At 42.6% G+C, this 15,827-nt stretch overlaps 1 protein-coding gene across 3 annotated transcripts in view; it reads right to left on the minus strand.

Moving 5' to 3' along the window:
• The window catches only part of KIF16B (kinesin family member 16B), a 294,681-nt gene that overhangs the window by 26,938 nt on the left and 251,916 nt on the right, over positions 1-15,827 (minus strand). For all 3 annotated transcript variants that reach the window (XM_052650604.1, XM_052650603.1, XM_052650602.1), the window contains one exon: positions 5,166-5,249. In XM_052650604.1, coding sequence (XP_052506564.1) covers positions 5,166-5,249 — 84 coding nt within the window. The remainder of the gene's footprint in view (positions 1-5,165; positions 5,250-15,827) is intronic.

Genomic DNA, 15,827 nt, shown 5'->3' on the forward strand with positions numbered 1-15,827 from the left:
AACACTGGAGTGGGTTGCCATTTCCTTCTCCAATGCATGAAAGTGAAAAGTGAAAGTGAAGTCGCTCAGTTGTGTCCGACTCTTCGTGACCCCATGGACTGCAGCCCACCCGGCTCCTCCACCCATGGGATTTTCCAGGCAAGAGTACTGGAGTGGGGTGCCATATTCTACTGTGTTCTTAATTTCAATTCCAATGTTTCATTGCTGGTATACAGGAAAGTGATTGTTCTTGTATCCTGCAATCTTGTCATAATTACTTATCAGTTTCAGGAGATTTCTTGTCAATTATTTTGGATTTTCTACAGAGACAATCATGTCATTTGTGAGTAAGAGCTTTATTTCTCCCTTCTGAATCGGAATAATCTTTTATATCCTTATCTTATTGCATTAATTAGAACTTTGTTTAATTTTAAAAGTAAACTGTAAGTCATACAGCAACTGGAATGTAGCAATTTTTAACAGAAGAATTTCTAGGATCTGCTATGTACCTGGTACCTATCCAAGGATTTTACATGTATTCTCACTTAACTTTCATAACCACTCTATGAAGTGGGTATTATTAGTGTTTCCATTTTATGGATTAAACCCCATGGTCTATGGCTCACCAGATTCTTCCATCCATGGGATTTCCCAGGCAAGCATACTGGAGTGAGTCACCATTTACTTCTCCAGGAGATCGTCCCATATCAGGATCAAACCTGAGTCTCCTGCTTGGCAGGTGGATTCTTTACTACTGAGCCACCTGGGAAGCCTGACTGCTCTAGTACTTTCAAGAAAAAAGTCTGAGAAATTTCTCAGGTTCCTATCTCCAAAAGTAGTGGTTTTATTCTTGAAAACTTTATTATTTTAGAGGATTCCCCTTGTTTTCATTAATTAGAGTTACTCCTTGAAATGACAGACTATAAGATGATTAGCAGAAATGTTTCAAGTAGATGATAACATTTTCTGAAATTAGTGACCCAAAATGCACCTCTCATCAATCAACAAAAACAAAACAAAAACTCATCTACTGGAGATAATATAGGCAGATTTTCTGAGAATTCAGTGAAGGTGAGGCATGTGTAAAACATCACGGGAGACTGAGAATTCCATTAGATGTCGATTCTGCTGTCTTCAAGTAACTGAAGGGTACAACAGGGGAAGTTTGAGACATAAACGTACCTTTTGATACAAGCAAGAGAGTAACAAGGGTCTTAAAAGAGGGGGAAGTGAAGTCTCATGGACATTCCAGAACAAAGTGTGCGGCAGACCCAGCTTCACGTCAGGCTCAGAGTGTGTGAGGGCTGAGGAGGTGCCTGCCCTGAAGACACTCTAGTGCAGACTGAGGCTTTGCCACTCACTGGCTACACAACCTTCGTCCTCCCCAAGGCTTAATTTTTTCATGTGTAAAATGGGGATGATAATAATAGAAGCCCTCAAAAGCTGGCTGGTGGAGTAAATGGCATGATGTACCAAGCCTTTCACTCAGGCCTGGCACTCAGTAACGAACACAGAGTGAATGGGAGTCAGCTGTAGTACTGTGTGAAAGCCTGCGGAACTGCCAACATTCCACCATTTTTGACCTACAACAATGGCAGGATCGACCCAACGGTAATGGCATCTGCCTTTAAGTAGAGTACTGATAACAAGCACCTTTCCACTCCAGATAAACGCATCAGAGTGATGCGGTCATTTCCTGGTACCTCCACAACCTTCTCTGCTGGGCAGTAGTCTGCGTTACTAGAAGGGCTGGGGGAGCTGGGCCGCATGTCTCACAGGGAGAGTTGCTATCAGAACCCTCCGGCTGCCCGATGGCCGGCTCTGGCAACGACATGCACGTTTACGCTGACCAGTTCCAGTGGGGCCACAGTGGCAGCAACAGGGAGCTCCGCCCACGTGAGAAACCTCCAGAGACTATGGCTCTTTTAGAGCAAAAGTGCTGGGTGGCATTTGAGCTCGGGATGCAAAGCAGTAACAGGCCAGCTTCTCCAGGTATAAGCCAGAGTGGGCCCCATAACTCTGGATGGGTGGATCCCATACAAGTCTGCCAATAAGAGTGAGTTCCGGAGGACAAACTTACACTTCTCCACATGGCATCGCCACATCCTGACTCACTCCTGCCCTTTTCTGGTGCTACATACTCTGACCCTCATGGCTACCACCACACACACCACTTATATTCCTCTCTCTGTGGTGAGAAAATCAATCTCTGGAACATCTCATGACAGGCAGAAATTTCTGTTGCTACCCATCATCTTTACAATAATTATTTTAACATTTTTACAAGTAAGGCTTCCCTGATAGCTCAGATGGTAAAGAACCTGCCTGCAATGCAGGAGACCCCAGTTCAATTCCTGGGTCTGGAAGGTCCACTGGAGAGGGGATAGGCTACCTACTCTAGTATTCTTGGGCTTCCCTTGTGCTCAGCTGGTAAAGAATCCGCCTGCAATCCAGGAGACCTGGGTTCAATCCCTGGGTTGGGAAGATCCCCTGGAGAAGGGAAAAGCTACCCACTCCAGTATTCTGGCCTGGAGAATTCCATGGACTGCACAGTCCATGGGATCACAAAGAGTCGGACACGACTGAGCGACTTAGGAAAAAAAAGTTATAAAGTAGGCATCTATGTCTTTCATGTGAAAACATTTGACATTTTTTTGCTGATAAACTCAAACACGAGGTCCCAATCTTGGAGCTATTTTAACAGCAAGGGAGACTGAAATGCAATCGGATGCTTGCTTATGGAAGCATCCATAAGTATCCAATGGCGCTGCTCTGTGCAGCTCCACTGGCCTGAAGAGGTTTGTAAAACTGTAGTTCTGGATTTTGGAAATCGGCAGGTAATTCCTCTTGTGCAAACACTCTGTATGTTATGTTGTGCCAGTACAAATGTGTGCTACTGGAATCCATCTTTCTGCATGTTGCTTATGTATTTAATCATACCTCCAGTTAAAGTTTCATACACCAATGTAAACACATGCTCTTAGAGGGAAACAGATGGACTCATTTACCCTGATATTCTATGTAACACCTCAAACTATCCCCAATACTGGAAACTAAGTAAATGCATATTGAATTAAATCACATAGGAAATTAAAGGGAAAATAAATGTTAGTTTTCACATGAAAATCCACTAAGTCAGTGACTCTTGGTGTTAGACTGGAAAAAAAAATCATACAATAGTTGCATGAAATTAACTCAAGATTCTCAAGTTAATTTTCCATTAAAGTGAAGCTGAATTACACTCTCTCCTTGACAAGAACATAATATTCTAAGACTTAACAGTCCACATGAGATGAAATATACTTAATTTAAAATATAAGCCCCTGTTCTCCTCCCAAGTGTAGAATCCACTCCATATGGACTAATGCCACAGACACAGCTAAACCACCATCACAGGCTTATATTGGCGGAGATGTTAACACTGAACTCTGTTCAGTGCAGAGATGTTAACACTGATGCTCAACAGCTGATGGCTCAGTAGGGCTGCATGGTTAAGCAGAGACCCTGGAAGAACAAATATGGGTTCCACCTGGAAGTACCAAGAATGAAAGGGTGTCCTGAACTTTGCTCTGGCCCTGGAAGCTAGAGTGGAAAGACAGGAGACCCCGAGAGCTGGGCTCACAGACATACAGCACACACACGCCTGCTCTGTGGTGGCGCGGCTGGCACCTTGTGTGTTTATTCAGAGCTCTGAGTAAGCTGAGATGACAACAGCTATTTCCTGCTGGTTTACAAACTCGTTTTCATACACTGTCATTCTGCACAGGTTTTAATTAAAGACAACTCTAGATAACTGAGGTGGGTAAGGCTTCAGTAAAGAAAACCATCACTGATTCTCCTGTGAGCTTTACATTGCTTGTATGATACCATTAAACCTTTACAAGAACTTGGCCAAGCAGGCTCACCACGATAATCTCTGCTTTGAATGTAATAAACTCTTCAGTTGGGTATCAGGGTCAGGCCATCTCATAGGATGATTTTTAGAGCTCTGCAATGATCCATCCAAACCTCAGTTGTAATAGTTTCCGGATCTTCTCAAACACAGTATAATTCTACAGTTTAATTCACTGGTCTGTAAGCATGGCCACACCCTGAAACTCATCTTTCCTTAGAGCATTCAGGATCTTAAAACCCTAGAATGCCCCACCTCCTCATGGACCACAATCTCCTGGCCTCCAATTTCTCCACGGTCCCCACTCCCCATTTTGGCTTTCACTGGAACCTCCAGCCTCTGGACATTGCCCTTGGTTCACTGGTGTTCACTGCACTCCAAAGGCAGCCATTTTAAATTGTGCCTCTCTCAAGTGAATGAGAACAATAGTGAAGTTTTATGCAGAATTTCACAATTCAGAAAGGGCTAGCTCAGGCCTCCTCTTATTTCATTTACAAAAAGTCTTATTTTTTAAATTCCTCTTTGAGGAGTGGCAGAGGGGACTCTGCAAGGCCCCCAGGAAGCCTGTTGACTGGAGTGAGCTTAATTTTATCTGCCGGCCTCAGTGGCTCAGAATGGCAAGAGAGCTGCCCATGATGGAAGGCCACCTGCTATCATGCCCTAGCACGGACACCCTGCCTCAGTAGCATCGGATGCCAATGAAATAAGCAGCTCTATTCTACAAAGAAAAACGAACTATATAAAGCAGTCAACAATGCATGCTGGCAGAGAGGCAGTCAGAAAAACAACAGTTGTGTTGAACCAAAGTTTTCCATGTGGCTGGCTCAGAAGACGAAGTTAAAGTAAGTCAAACAAAACCTAACGTGACTAAAATAGGTATGTGTCTTTTTGCTTCCAGCATCTTGAAAAAGCAACAGCAGTGCAATACTATAAATCTTCAGTTAATTAATTCAAGTTTTTGGCAGCAAGCTCCATACCCCCATCCTGCATTGCGTACCATCTGTCTACGTGAATATTCAGTTCTCACCCACAACCTGCTTCCTAATCCTTGGAATAAATGTATCTCCTCAAAACCTAGGAAAACGCCCTGTTACAGCGGAGGAGGCGGTGAGGGGAAGGCCTTATATTTTAAATAAACTGATCTCATTACTTTACAATCTGCTACTGCCATCTCCTGCGTTAACGATTGGCAGCACCTTCACATCCGTGAACCGTTAAGTGTTTACGAGGACGACTTCTCACTGGTCAATCAGATGGCACTGCACACCCAGAAAGAAAAGCTTGATTCTGTTACCTCTAATTGACTTCGCCTCTCAGCAATCACACGTTCATCCTTGTTTCCAAATAGTTTCTTTGGAGGGAATTCAAGGGTCACAAGCTGAAATACATATTTTATAAGAGATGGATTAATATCACATTTATGATCTTTGGGCCATTATGATATTTATGATATTATGATATTATGATGATATAAATATTATGATATTTATGATCATTATTAATCTATTATTTGGAATCTCTATCATGGGGGGTGGGGGTGGGAAGAGAAAGAGGTTAGACGTTTCAAGATGGTAGGTCCTGTCTTGCTTGGCCACTAAACAACTGTACGACTTCAAACAGACCAGGTGAGGCTCCACCAGGCTCACAACGGAAGCAGGAGGAGGGGCCTCAAAGGAAGGATGGACTTGGGTCTCAATGTTTGGTCCCAGATACAGAGTAGAGATGGTGGTTCATAAGTTTCCTTTTTTAAAACACAAGTTTGTTCTTCTTTTAGTCTTCTTCTTAAACTAGAATTATTTTTGTGTTGAGATGAAGTTTGAAAACTCAACAAGCACACTACCTGCATAGTCTGCAAGAGAGTTTTTAGACCCTTGCTGTGGTTCTTTCAACTTTCCATGTGGACTTTTCTCAGCTACTACTGCAAATGCAGACTGCTTTTGTGAAAAGGAAGACTTCTCTTTCAGTCTTTCACCTTGTTTCCTCAAGAATAAACATTTAGAATTTGTTGTAGCCAGGTCTTAGAATTTCACAGGTATTATTCTTAAGCTTCTGTTCTCAGAAGGAGAAAAATCAATAACAGAAAGGTAAGTTTTCTAATAGACTCCAGGTTCAATAAGAACTCTCTAATCTGGTACAAACCTGACCTGCTCATGTGGCTTTGGCTGAATGAATACTGAGCAGCAATAATTGCTGATGTTGATGAAATTCACTTTTTCCTTCCTCCCTTCCTTGCCCTGTCAGGTTCAGATACATTGAGAAGCCAATGAAGCATTAGGGAGAAAAAAAAAAAAACCTTTCTCCCACAATATAGGTCACAATGTGCCACAAAATTCCTATTTCATGCATATGCAAATCTTGGCTGATTTACATTTATATTTCCACAGTGGGAATCAAAAATTAAAAACATCTGTGTGTGTATATATATATATATATAGGACTTTGAAAACTTAAACTTAGTATCAAAGGAGAATATACATATAGAAAAACACACACATCGGAAGTGAGCATGTGAATTTTCAGCATCTCAACACACTGCAACCACCACCCAGATAAGGAACAGAACATCCCCAGGAGCCCAGTCACCCCCAGTGCTCCCTTCCACTGCCCCCACATGCCCTGTGGAAGGCTGGTGTTAGCCTGACTTCTAACAGCATGGCTTAGTGTTTCCCATTTTTGAACTTCATGTAAACAGCATCACACAGCATGACCCCTTCTGCGTCTGTCATTGCTCTACCTCATGTGTGTGAGGTCCACCCCATAACCACGTGCAGCAGTAGCTGGCTCAGTCCTGTGGCTGAACATCCCACTGGTCTGTTCAGTCTGTTTATGGGACATCTGGCTAGGTTCTGCATTTTGGCCCTTAGGCACTGTGTTGCTATAAACATTTTTTCTATAGGTTTCCTATACATTTCCTATAAACATTATGCAGGGAGTCCTGTTGGTCATAGTCTTAGAGGTGGAATGCAAGTGCTCAGCGGTATCTGAAATTATCAAACGGCTTTCCCAGTGTTACTACCGACACTCCCACCAGCAGTGACTGCAAGACCAGATGGCTTCAGATCCTCGCCAACCCCTGAGGCTGTGGTCTTTCTCATCAGGGCAATTCTGGTGGGTATGCCATGATTTCTACTGTGGTTCAGACTGACATTTTTCTAACGAGCCACGATGTTGAGCATCTTTTCACATGCTCATTGACCATATGGGGAGTGCCTGTTTAACTCTTTTTTTATTGGTATAATGCCTTTTTCTCATGAAGCATAATTCTCCTTTTTGATTTCTTCTCAAGGGATCTGAAGTCTTTAGAGCCTTTTTTTTAAAGTTAGCTGAAGTCGTGCAGAAGTTTCCAACTCCACTGCTCTTTCTATCAAACCAGAGAAACCTTGGGGTGAGACAGGTGTGGGACCTCTTTCCCCTTTTCTCACCAATGTTTCAATTTGGTTGCTTCCATCTGAAATCAGTTGAAGGTAAAGAGAAAGACCATGGGCATAAGACAGGCCAATTCTGAATCATGACCACTAATTAGCCAGCTAGTTTGTTTCTCTGAACCTGAGTAATCTCTGCTGGGAAAAAAAAAAAAAAAACAAACCTGCAGACAATAGTAGTAAATGTTTCCAGGTATATTTAGTGAAGCAACGCCGAATGCACCTTAGCTACTCTTATTCTTTACTAGAGATCTGGTAATTTCTAAGAATGCAGCATGCCACATTCTCTGGTCCCCTCTCTCCATCTCTAGACTGGTGATGTGGCTTCAAGGAGCAAAGAGATTTCTGGAACCCTGCCTTCACTGGCATAAGCACACTTCCCATATGTTGCAGCTTACAGAAGACAGGTACTCAGAACATGTCTTTTGGGCTCCATCCAGCCGTGATTTCATCTTGTACAAGTGTGTTCCCCCCTCAAATGCAGTGATGTTGAAAACTTGGCAAGCATGCTTTCACAGTTGGTTGTCATTTTCTTACATGGCTGATGAGATGATGCGGTTTCTGTTGGGGAAATTCAGTCACATTTGCACACTCAATCAGAGCGGGTGCAGGGAAAGGACCTCAGGCAGATGAACCAGGTGGGAAGCAAGCATCTATATTTCCTCATGGTCAAATGGTAGTATGTACTCTATCCTGGGATGGAGGCTCGTATCTTGCGCCATGATGATCCACCCTGTGAAATAACTGTATAAACTATGTGTAATACAGTCGCTCAGATTTTAGGAAGAAAAGGGAAACCTTAAACATCACTGAGGCACATAATCCTAAGACTATAATATTCAACCATCTAGCTTCATAGATGAAGAAACACAGAATTCAGTGACTTAGAAAAGTTCCATGTCATGAGGTGGGCGAGTCAAGATGAGGAACCAGGACTGACTCTAGGTTTTCACAACAAGGCTGTAAAGGGTATCCACAGGGTACGAAGGCCCTACTGAAGTCCTCGAGGATCAGGGATCCAGAGGAGAAACAATAACCCCTCCTCCAGAAAACTGAGAAACAGCTGCTGGCAGTGGCCAATGGGCCCACCAAGAGCTGTCCACGAATCTCAGAGGGGACCTGCACTAACAAGGAAACAGCAAGGTGATGGGTCAGTGACCTTCGTGGGGACAATGGGAACTGGACAGGACTGGAGGCAGGGTCCCTGGAAGCCTGTCCTGGGATGATCAGCTCCTGTCAGCTGACTCCACACATAATAAAACTTAAGCGTTGGAGGGAGGGAGAGAGGGAAGGGGAGCAGAAGTTGCCACGTGAAGAACTGTCGTATGACATCCCTTAGATGTGGAATCTAAAAAGAAGAGATACAAATGGGATGAACTAGCAAAACAGAAAGACACCACAGACTTAGAAAATGAACTAATGCTTTGCCGGGGGTGGGGTGGGGGTGGCTCTATTTAAAATGGACAACCAACAAAGACCTATTATATAGCACATGGCAGGCACCCTGCTCAATGTTATGTGCTGGCCTGGATGGGAGGCGAGTTTGGGGGAGAATGGACACGTGTATACCTATGGCTTGGAGAAGGCGATGGCAGCCCACTCCAGTCCTCTTGCCTGGAGAATCCCATGAAGGGAGGAGCCTGGTGGGCTGCCGTCCATGGGGTCACTAAGAGTCGGACACGACTGAGCGACCTCACTTTGACTTTTCACTCTCATGCATTGGAGAAGGAAATGGCAACCCACTCCAGTGTTCTTGCCTGGAGAATCCCAGGGACAGGGGAGCCTGGTGGGCTGCCGTCTATGGGGTCGCACACAGTCGGACATGACTGAAGTGACTTAGCAGCGTACCTATGGCTGAGTCCCTCTGCTGTGTACCTGAAACTACAACAACATTGTGAATCAGCTATACCCCAATACAAAACGTTTTTGGTGTTAAAATAAATTTTTTTTTTTTTTTTAAGTTGACACGACTCATAACTCAACGTGCACGACCTGGTCCACATCCTTTCGGTGGGGCTGGGACATGAACAAACTGAAGGAGAAAGGCAAGGCTGTGAGGCAAGGTATTAAAAAAAAAGTATTGCCTCCATTAAAACAATTACATTTACATCAGAAGCAGCTCTCCAACCTCTTCCCTCTGATAGAATGGAAACTACCTCCATTTCTCCTTTTTAGGGAATCTTGACAGTGCTGTTTAAGCCTTGCCATCTATAAGCTCTTAGGTTGAATGAGATGAAATTGCCAATTTTAAAGTTAAAAATGGTTGACTATCAGCAATTCCATCAGGTTAAACTCCATATAAAACTTCTGACATTTTTAAACGACCACTGGGGCTACAGAACATACATTCCCAGCTGCTTTTACCTGCCAAGGGCAAAGGTTCTCAGTTGTGGGATTGTTGATCGGCTACATCTAAACCAATATTCTTTCAAAGGAATATTTTTCTTAGAGCACTCAAAAATAAAACAGAACTGGAAACATCATATATTTAAAAAATGCAACATTGGAACCTCTTTGGTTCAGGGGTTAAGACTCCAAGTGTCCACTGCCAGGGATGTGGGTTCCACCCCTGGTTTGGGAGCTATAATCCCCTGTGCCTCCTGGCATGGCCAAAACAAACAAAAAACAAAAGCAGCGCTGAAACAACAGCCAAGGAACCGGGGAAACGGTAACAGTACAGGGCACACCAAAGCCACCTAGGGGCCAATAGCTGTTGATTCAGAATGGATTACAGGGTCATTTTCAACATCAGCCCATCTTTTGAAAGGAAAAAGGCAGAGAAGACCATCATAGTCTTTTCTTGGATTAGAGAGAAAAAGGGCAGGAATCGACTCTTCATTCTCAGCATTATAAAAATCCTTACAATCCTTTGTGTCTTTACTATTAGAAAAACCCTTAGAAGAATTGGAAATATGGAGTAGAAGAGAGGCCTGAGCGTTTCCTCTCTCCAAGTACGACCACCTCATTTCTTCTGAAGCAGAACAGCGCAAGCCATCCTCTGTAGGTTTCATTTCTGGACTATGAATTCTTTAAGCTGTCCAAATGTTTTTAAAATGGACAATTTACCAAGATAGAAAGAATCACTGGTCAGGACAAATGATGTGCCCGGGAGAACTGAAAAGAGGGAAAAGATTTCTATTGTGCAGAAAGTGTTGCTGTCTGAAAAGTAGTATTTCCAACAAATTAAGAATACAAGTGAGGCTCAGAAAGGAGGTGACTGTCCCTGACTTTTCCTCTCATGTCCTACATACACTGACACATGCTGTTTACTTGTTTGGCTTCTCATGTTAAACAGAAGGTTGAAAGTAAAATCAATTATATTATCTGGATATTTACAATTTCTTCTCAAGTTCTTTATAGTTAGAATTTTTCATTTTTATGGCTTCATTTTTTTTTAATCTAGCACATAGTCAAGTCTGATTTCCGTAAGAAACATTGTCAGGAACAGTAAATATCCATGAATGGGGGAGAGACTCCTCTTTCATTTCCTTTGTAACCTCTGACAAAGGAAAACACAGTGCCCTACATTTCTAAAAATTAATGTTCCTGATGTCCTATATTCCTCACAACTCATATAAGTATTTCTGACTTGTATAAAAATGATCAAGGTACCTGGGATTCAGTAATAAGGAAAAAATAACTTTTTTATTTGTACAAAATTCTGTCAGAATCATTTTCTGCCAGAGTTAGCTTGCTGATTTCTACTAAAAAGAGTATGCTGGGATTTTTACTGCAATTGTATTGAAAGAACAGATCACTTTGGAAAGAAGTGACATCATAAAGTCTCGAGTTCACCATTCCATGAAACAAATTTTAAAAACTTCAGTTTCATAAAGAGCAAAAACCATCAGTTTCCCCTTTTAACTTTCATGGAGAGAGTCTCATGTTAAAAAAATATGATTGCAACAGAAATACTCTTCCTACAAACCGTAACATTTGATGGAACAGCTCTGGATAAAGACAGTGGACTAAAGCTTTTATTTGTTCCCCTTATTGCCTTCAAGAGAACCAAAGAGATGAAAAGTAAAAGAAAGATTTTGACTGCAAAGTAGGAAACCACCAAGTCCACACGCAGCCATGTGACCCCAGGGAGCCCAGCTTCCCCGCCGCCCCTCCAGGCTGGGGACCACAAGCCACCTACCAGAGCTGGCAACCAAACTCCTAGGTAGGTATTCCATGAAGCCGTGATTAAAGACTGAAGCTGGGGACAAGAATAAGGTGGGGGACACCCGAAGCCAAGGCGGGTAGTGTGGGCTGCTGGGGGAAAGCTCAGAGCTGCTCAAGGTGTAGGTGGGAGAACAGCCCAGGGGCAGACACCTGGCTTCACTGTCACAGGCAGTGACCCCACAGTCCCTGAAAACACCAGAAAACAAGAAAAGGTAAGTCTCAATGTGAAGGAAAAAACTGGGACAAAACTTAGAAAAATTCCAGGCAAAGGTTTAGGTATATGGTAGATTGCTGCCTCCCTCTCCGAAGGACCTGTTCCCTCCTTGTCCCCATGATTCACTGGTGCTCCTCTCCCCCAAGTTAGCCTACATCGTAGCCAGATAAATATAAAACCACACACTAAAGCCTGTCTACCTCAGCTGCTTTCACATGACACATTGTGTCCAGCCTGCACAGAAATAACAAGGCATGCTAAAAGCCAAAAAAAAAAAAAAGACTAGCAGTCTTTTCTATTCTATAAATGAGACTATTCTAAAGTGAAAAATGTTGACTGAAAAAATAAAATCCAGTGACACCAAGCCCTCCTCCCCACTCCCTCTTCTTGCTCAAAAAAAAAAAAAAAAAAAGAAAAGAAAAGAAAGAAGCAAGAAGAACTCAAGAAAGAGATGGAAGAAACAAGACAACAACAAAATAGTAGAAAGAAAGTCCCAGTAGAAAAGAAAAAGTTAGACTGATGACAATAAGAACACAGATTAGCTATCAGAGCAGGAAAAAAAACAGGGCAAAATGACGTGTGCTAAAGGAAAGAAAGGGCTCCCCATGTGGCGCTAGTGGTAAAGAGCCTGCCTACCAAAGTGCGAGACAGATGAGCAGCCGGTCGATCCCTGGGTCAGGAAGATCCCCGGAAGAGGAAACATCAGCCCACTCCAGTATTCTGACCTGGGAAAACCCATGGACAGAGGAGCCTCCTTGGTCCACAGGATCCCAAAGAGCCAGACATGACTGAGAACAGTTGTAACGGAAAGAAAATATGGTCCAAGAAGTTTATAACTAACACAGAAATGTCTTTAAACTGCTGGCCACAGGTAGACATTCTCAAACAGATAAAACTCTGGTAAAACAAATCAAGGTGAACCTTTAAAAAACATACTGGATGACCAAAAAAATTCAACCGAGAGACAGTACAGTCTAAGGTTCTAAGGAATGAAGAAAGCAAGATAAAGAACATGCTGCCTCATTTTAAACTCACAACTAGGAGAGAATTATGCATAATTTATGTATAAAAATGTACTATAGTTTGACAATATAAAAATAATAGAATTTTTAAAAGCAGGTAGGTGGGAGTAAATACACTGGGAGAATCTTATCTTTATTATAAGATCATTTGGAAGAGAGAAACACAATTGATAATTTATAAAATGGAAACACACCACATGAAAGCTAGTGTCTATCATTCCCTTCTCCAGGGGATCTTAAGACCCAGGGATTGACCCTGAGTCTCCTGCACTGCCTGCAGATTCTTTACTATCTGAGCTGCCAGGGAAGCCCCATTGTTTTAATAGACTAACAGGGTTTTGTCAAGAGAACGCACTGGTCATAGCAAACACCCTTTTCCAACATAACAGATGACTCTACACATGGGCGTCACCAGTCAATACTGAAATCAGATTTGATTACATTCTTTGCAGCCGAAGATAGAGAAGCTCTATACAGTTACCAAAAACAAGACCTCGAACTAACACTGGCTCAGATCATGAACTCCTTATTCCAAAATACAGGCTTACATTGAAGAAAGTAGGGAAAACCACTAGGACTTTCAGGTATGACCTAAATCAAATCCTTTATGATTATACAGTGGAGGTGACAAATAGAGTCAAGGGATCAGAACTGATAGACACGGTGACTGAAGAACTATGGACGGAGGTTCCTAACACTGCACAGCAGGTGATGATCAAAACCATCTCCAAGAAAAAGAAACTGCAAGAAGACAAAATGGTTATCTGAGGGGGCTTTACAAATAGCTGAGGAAAGAAGAGAAGCAAAAGGCAAGGGAGAAAGGGAAAGAAATACCCAACTGAATGCAAAGTTCCAGGGAATATCAAGGAGATATAAGAAGGCCTTCTTAAATGAATACTGCAAAGAAATAGAGGAAAACAACAGAACGAGAAAGACTGGAGATCTCATCAAGAAAATTAGAGATAGCAAAGGAAAAATTCATACAAGGATGGGCATGATAAAAGACATGGTAAGGACCCAAGAGAAGCAGAAGAGATTAAGAGGAGGTGTAAGAATACACAGAACAACTGTACCAAAAAAAGTCTTTCTTAATGACTTGGATAACCACAATGGTGTGGTCACACACCCAGAGCCAGACATTCTGGACTGTGAGGTCAAGTGGGCCTTAGGAAGCCTTACTATGAACATAGTCAGTGGAGGTGATGGAATCCCAGCCAGGCTAATGCAATTCCAAAAGATGATGCTGTTCAAAGTGCTGAACTCAACATACCAGCAAATTTGGAAAACTCAGCAATGGCCACAGGACTGGAAAACGTCAGTTTTCATTCTAATTCCAAAGAAGGGCAATGCTAAAGAATGTTCAAATTACTGTACAACTGCTCTTATTTCATATGCTAACAAGGTGATATGGAAAATCCTTCAAGCTAGGCTGTAGCAATACGTGAACCGAAATCTTCCATATGAACAAACTGGGTTTAGAAAAGGCAGAGGGACCACAGATCAAATTGCCAACATTCACTGGATCATGGAGAAAGCAGAGGAATTTCAGAAAAACATGTATCTTATGCTTCATTGACTACACAGAAGGCTTTGTGCAGATCACAACAAACTGTGGGCAATTCTTAAAGAGATGGGTATACCAGACCACTTATTTGTCTCCTGAGAAACCTGTATGGGAGTCAAGAAGCAACAGTTAGAACCAGACATGGAACAACGGACTGGTTTAATATTGGGAAAGGAGTACAATAACGGTGTATATTGTCACCCTACTCATTTAACTTATATGCAGAGTTCAGTTCAGTTGCTCAGTCGTGTCTGACTCTTTGCGACCCCATGAATCACAGCACACCGGACCTCCCTGTCCATCACCAACTCCCGGAGTTCACCCAAACTCATGTCCATTGAGTCAGTGATGCCATCCAGCCATCTCATCCTCTGTCATCCCCTTCTCCTCCTGCCCCCAATCCCTCAGAGCATCAGAGTCTTTTCCAATGAGTCAACTCTTCACATGAGGTGGCCAGAGTATTGCAGTTTCAACCTCAGCATCAGTCCTTCCAATGAACACCGAGGACTGATCTTCTTTAGGATGGACCGGCTGGATCTCCTTGCAGTCCAGACTCTCAAGAATCTTCTCAAACACCACAGTTCAAAAGCATCAATTCTTTGGCATTCAGCTTTCTTCACAGTCCAACTCTCACATCCATACGTAACCACTGGAAAAACCATAGCCTTGACTAGACAGACCTTTGTTGGCAAAGTAATATCTCTGCTTTTGAATATGCTATCTAGGTTGGTCATAACTTTCCTTCCAAGGAGTAAGCATCTTTTCATTTCATGACTGCAATCACCATCTTCAGTGATTTTGGAGCCCAAAAAAATAAAGTCTGACACTGTTTCCACTGTTTCCCCATCTATTTCCCATGAAGTAATGGGACCAGATGCCATGATCTTCGTTTTCTGAATGTTGAGCTTGAAGCCAACTTTCTCATTCTCCACTTTGATTTTCATCAAGAGGCTTTTTAGCTCCTCTTCACTTTCTGCCATAAGGGTGGTGTCATCTGCATATCTGAGGTTATTGATATTTCTCCCAGCAATCTTGATTCCAGCTTGTGCTTCTTCCAGCCCAGCGTTTCTCATGATGTACTCTGCATAGAAGTTAAAGAAGCAGGGTGACAATATACAGCCTTGACGTACTCCTTTTCCTATTTGGAACCAGTCTGTTGTTCTATGTGCAGTTCTGACTGTTGCTTCCTGACCTGCATACAGGTTTCTCAAGAGGCAGATCAGGTGGGCTGCTATTCCTATCTCTTTCAAAATTTTCCACAGTTTATTGTGATCCACATAGTCAAAAGCTTTGGCATAGTCAATAAAGCAGAAATAGATGTTTTTCTGGAACTCTCTTGCTTTTTTGATGATCCAGAGGATGTTGGCAATTTGATCTTTGGTTCCTCTGCCTTTTTAAAACCAGCTTGAACATCTGGAAGTTCACGGTTCACATATTGCTGAAGCCTGGCTTGGAGAATTTTGAGCATTACTTTACTAGCATGTGAGATGAGTGCAACTCTGTGGTAGTTTGAACATTCTTTGGCATTATCTTCCTTTGGGATTGGAATGAAAACTGACCTTTTCCA

The sequence above is a fragment of the Budorcas taxicolor genome, chromosome 13 (assembly GCF_023091745.1).
Source record: "Budorcas taxicolor isolate Tak-1 chromosome 13, Takin1.1, whole genome shotgun sequence".
NCBI classification, from domain to species: domain Eukaryota; kingdom Metazoa; phylum Chordata; class Mammalia; order Artiodactyla; family Bovidae; genus Budorcas; species Budorcas taxicolor.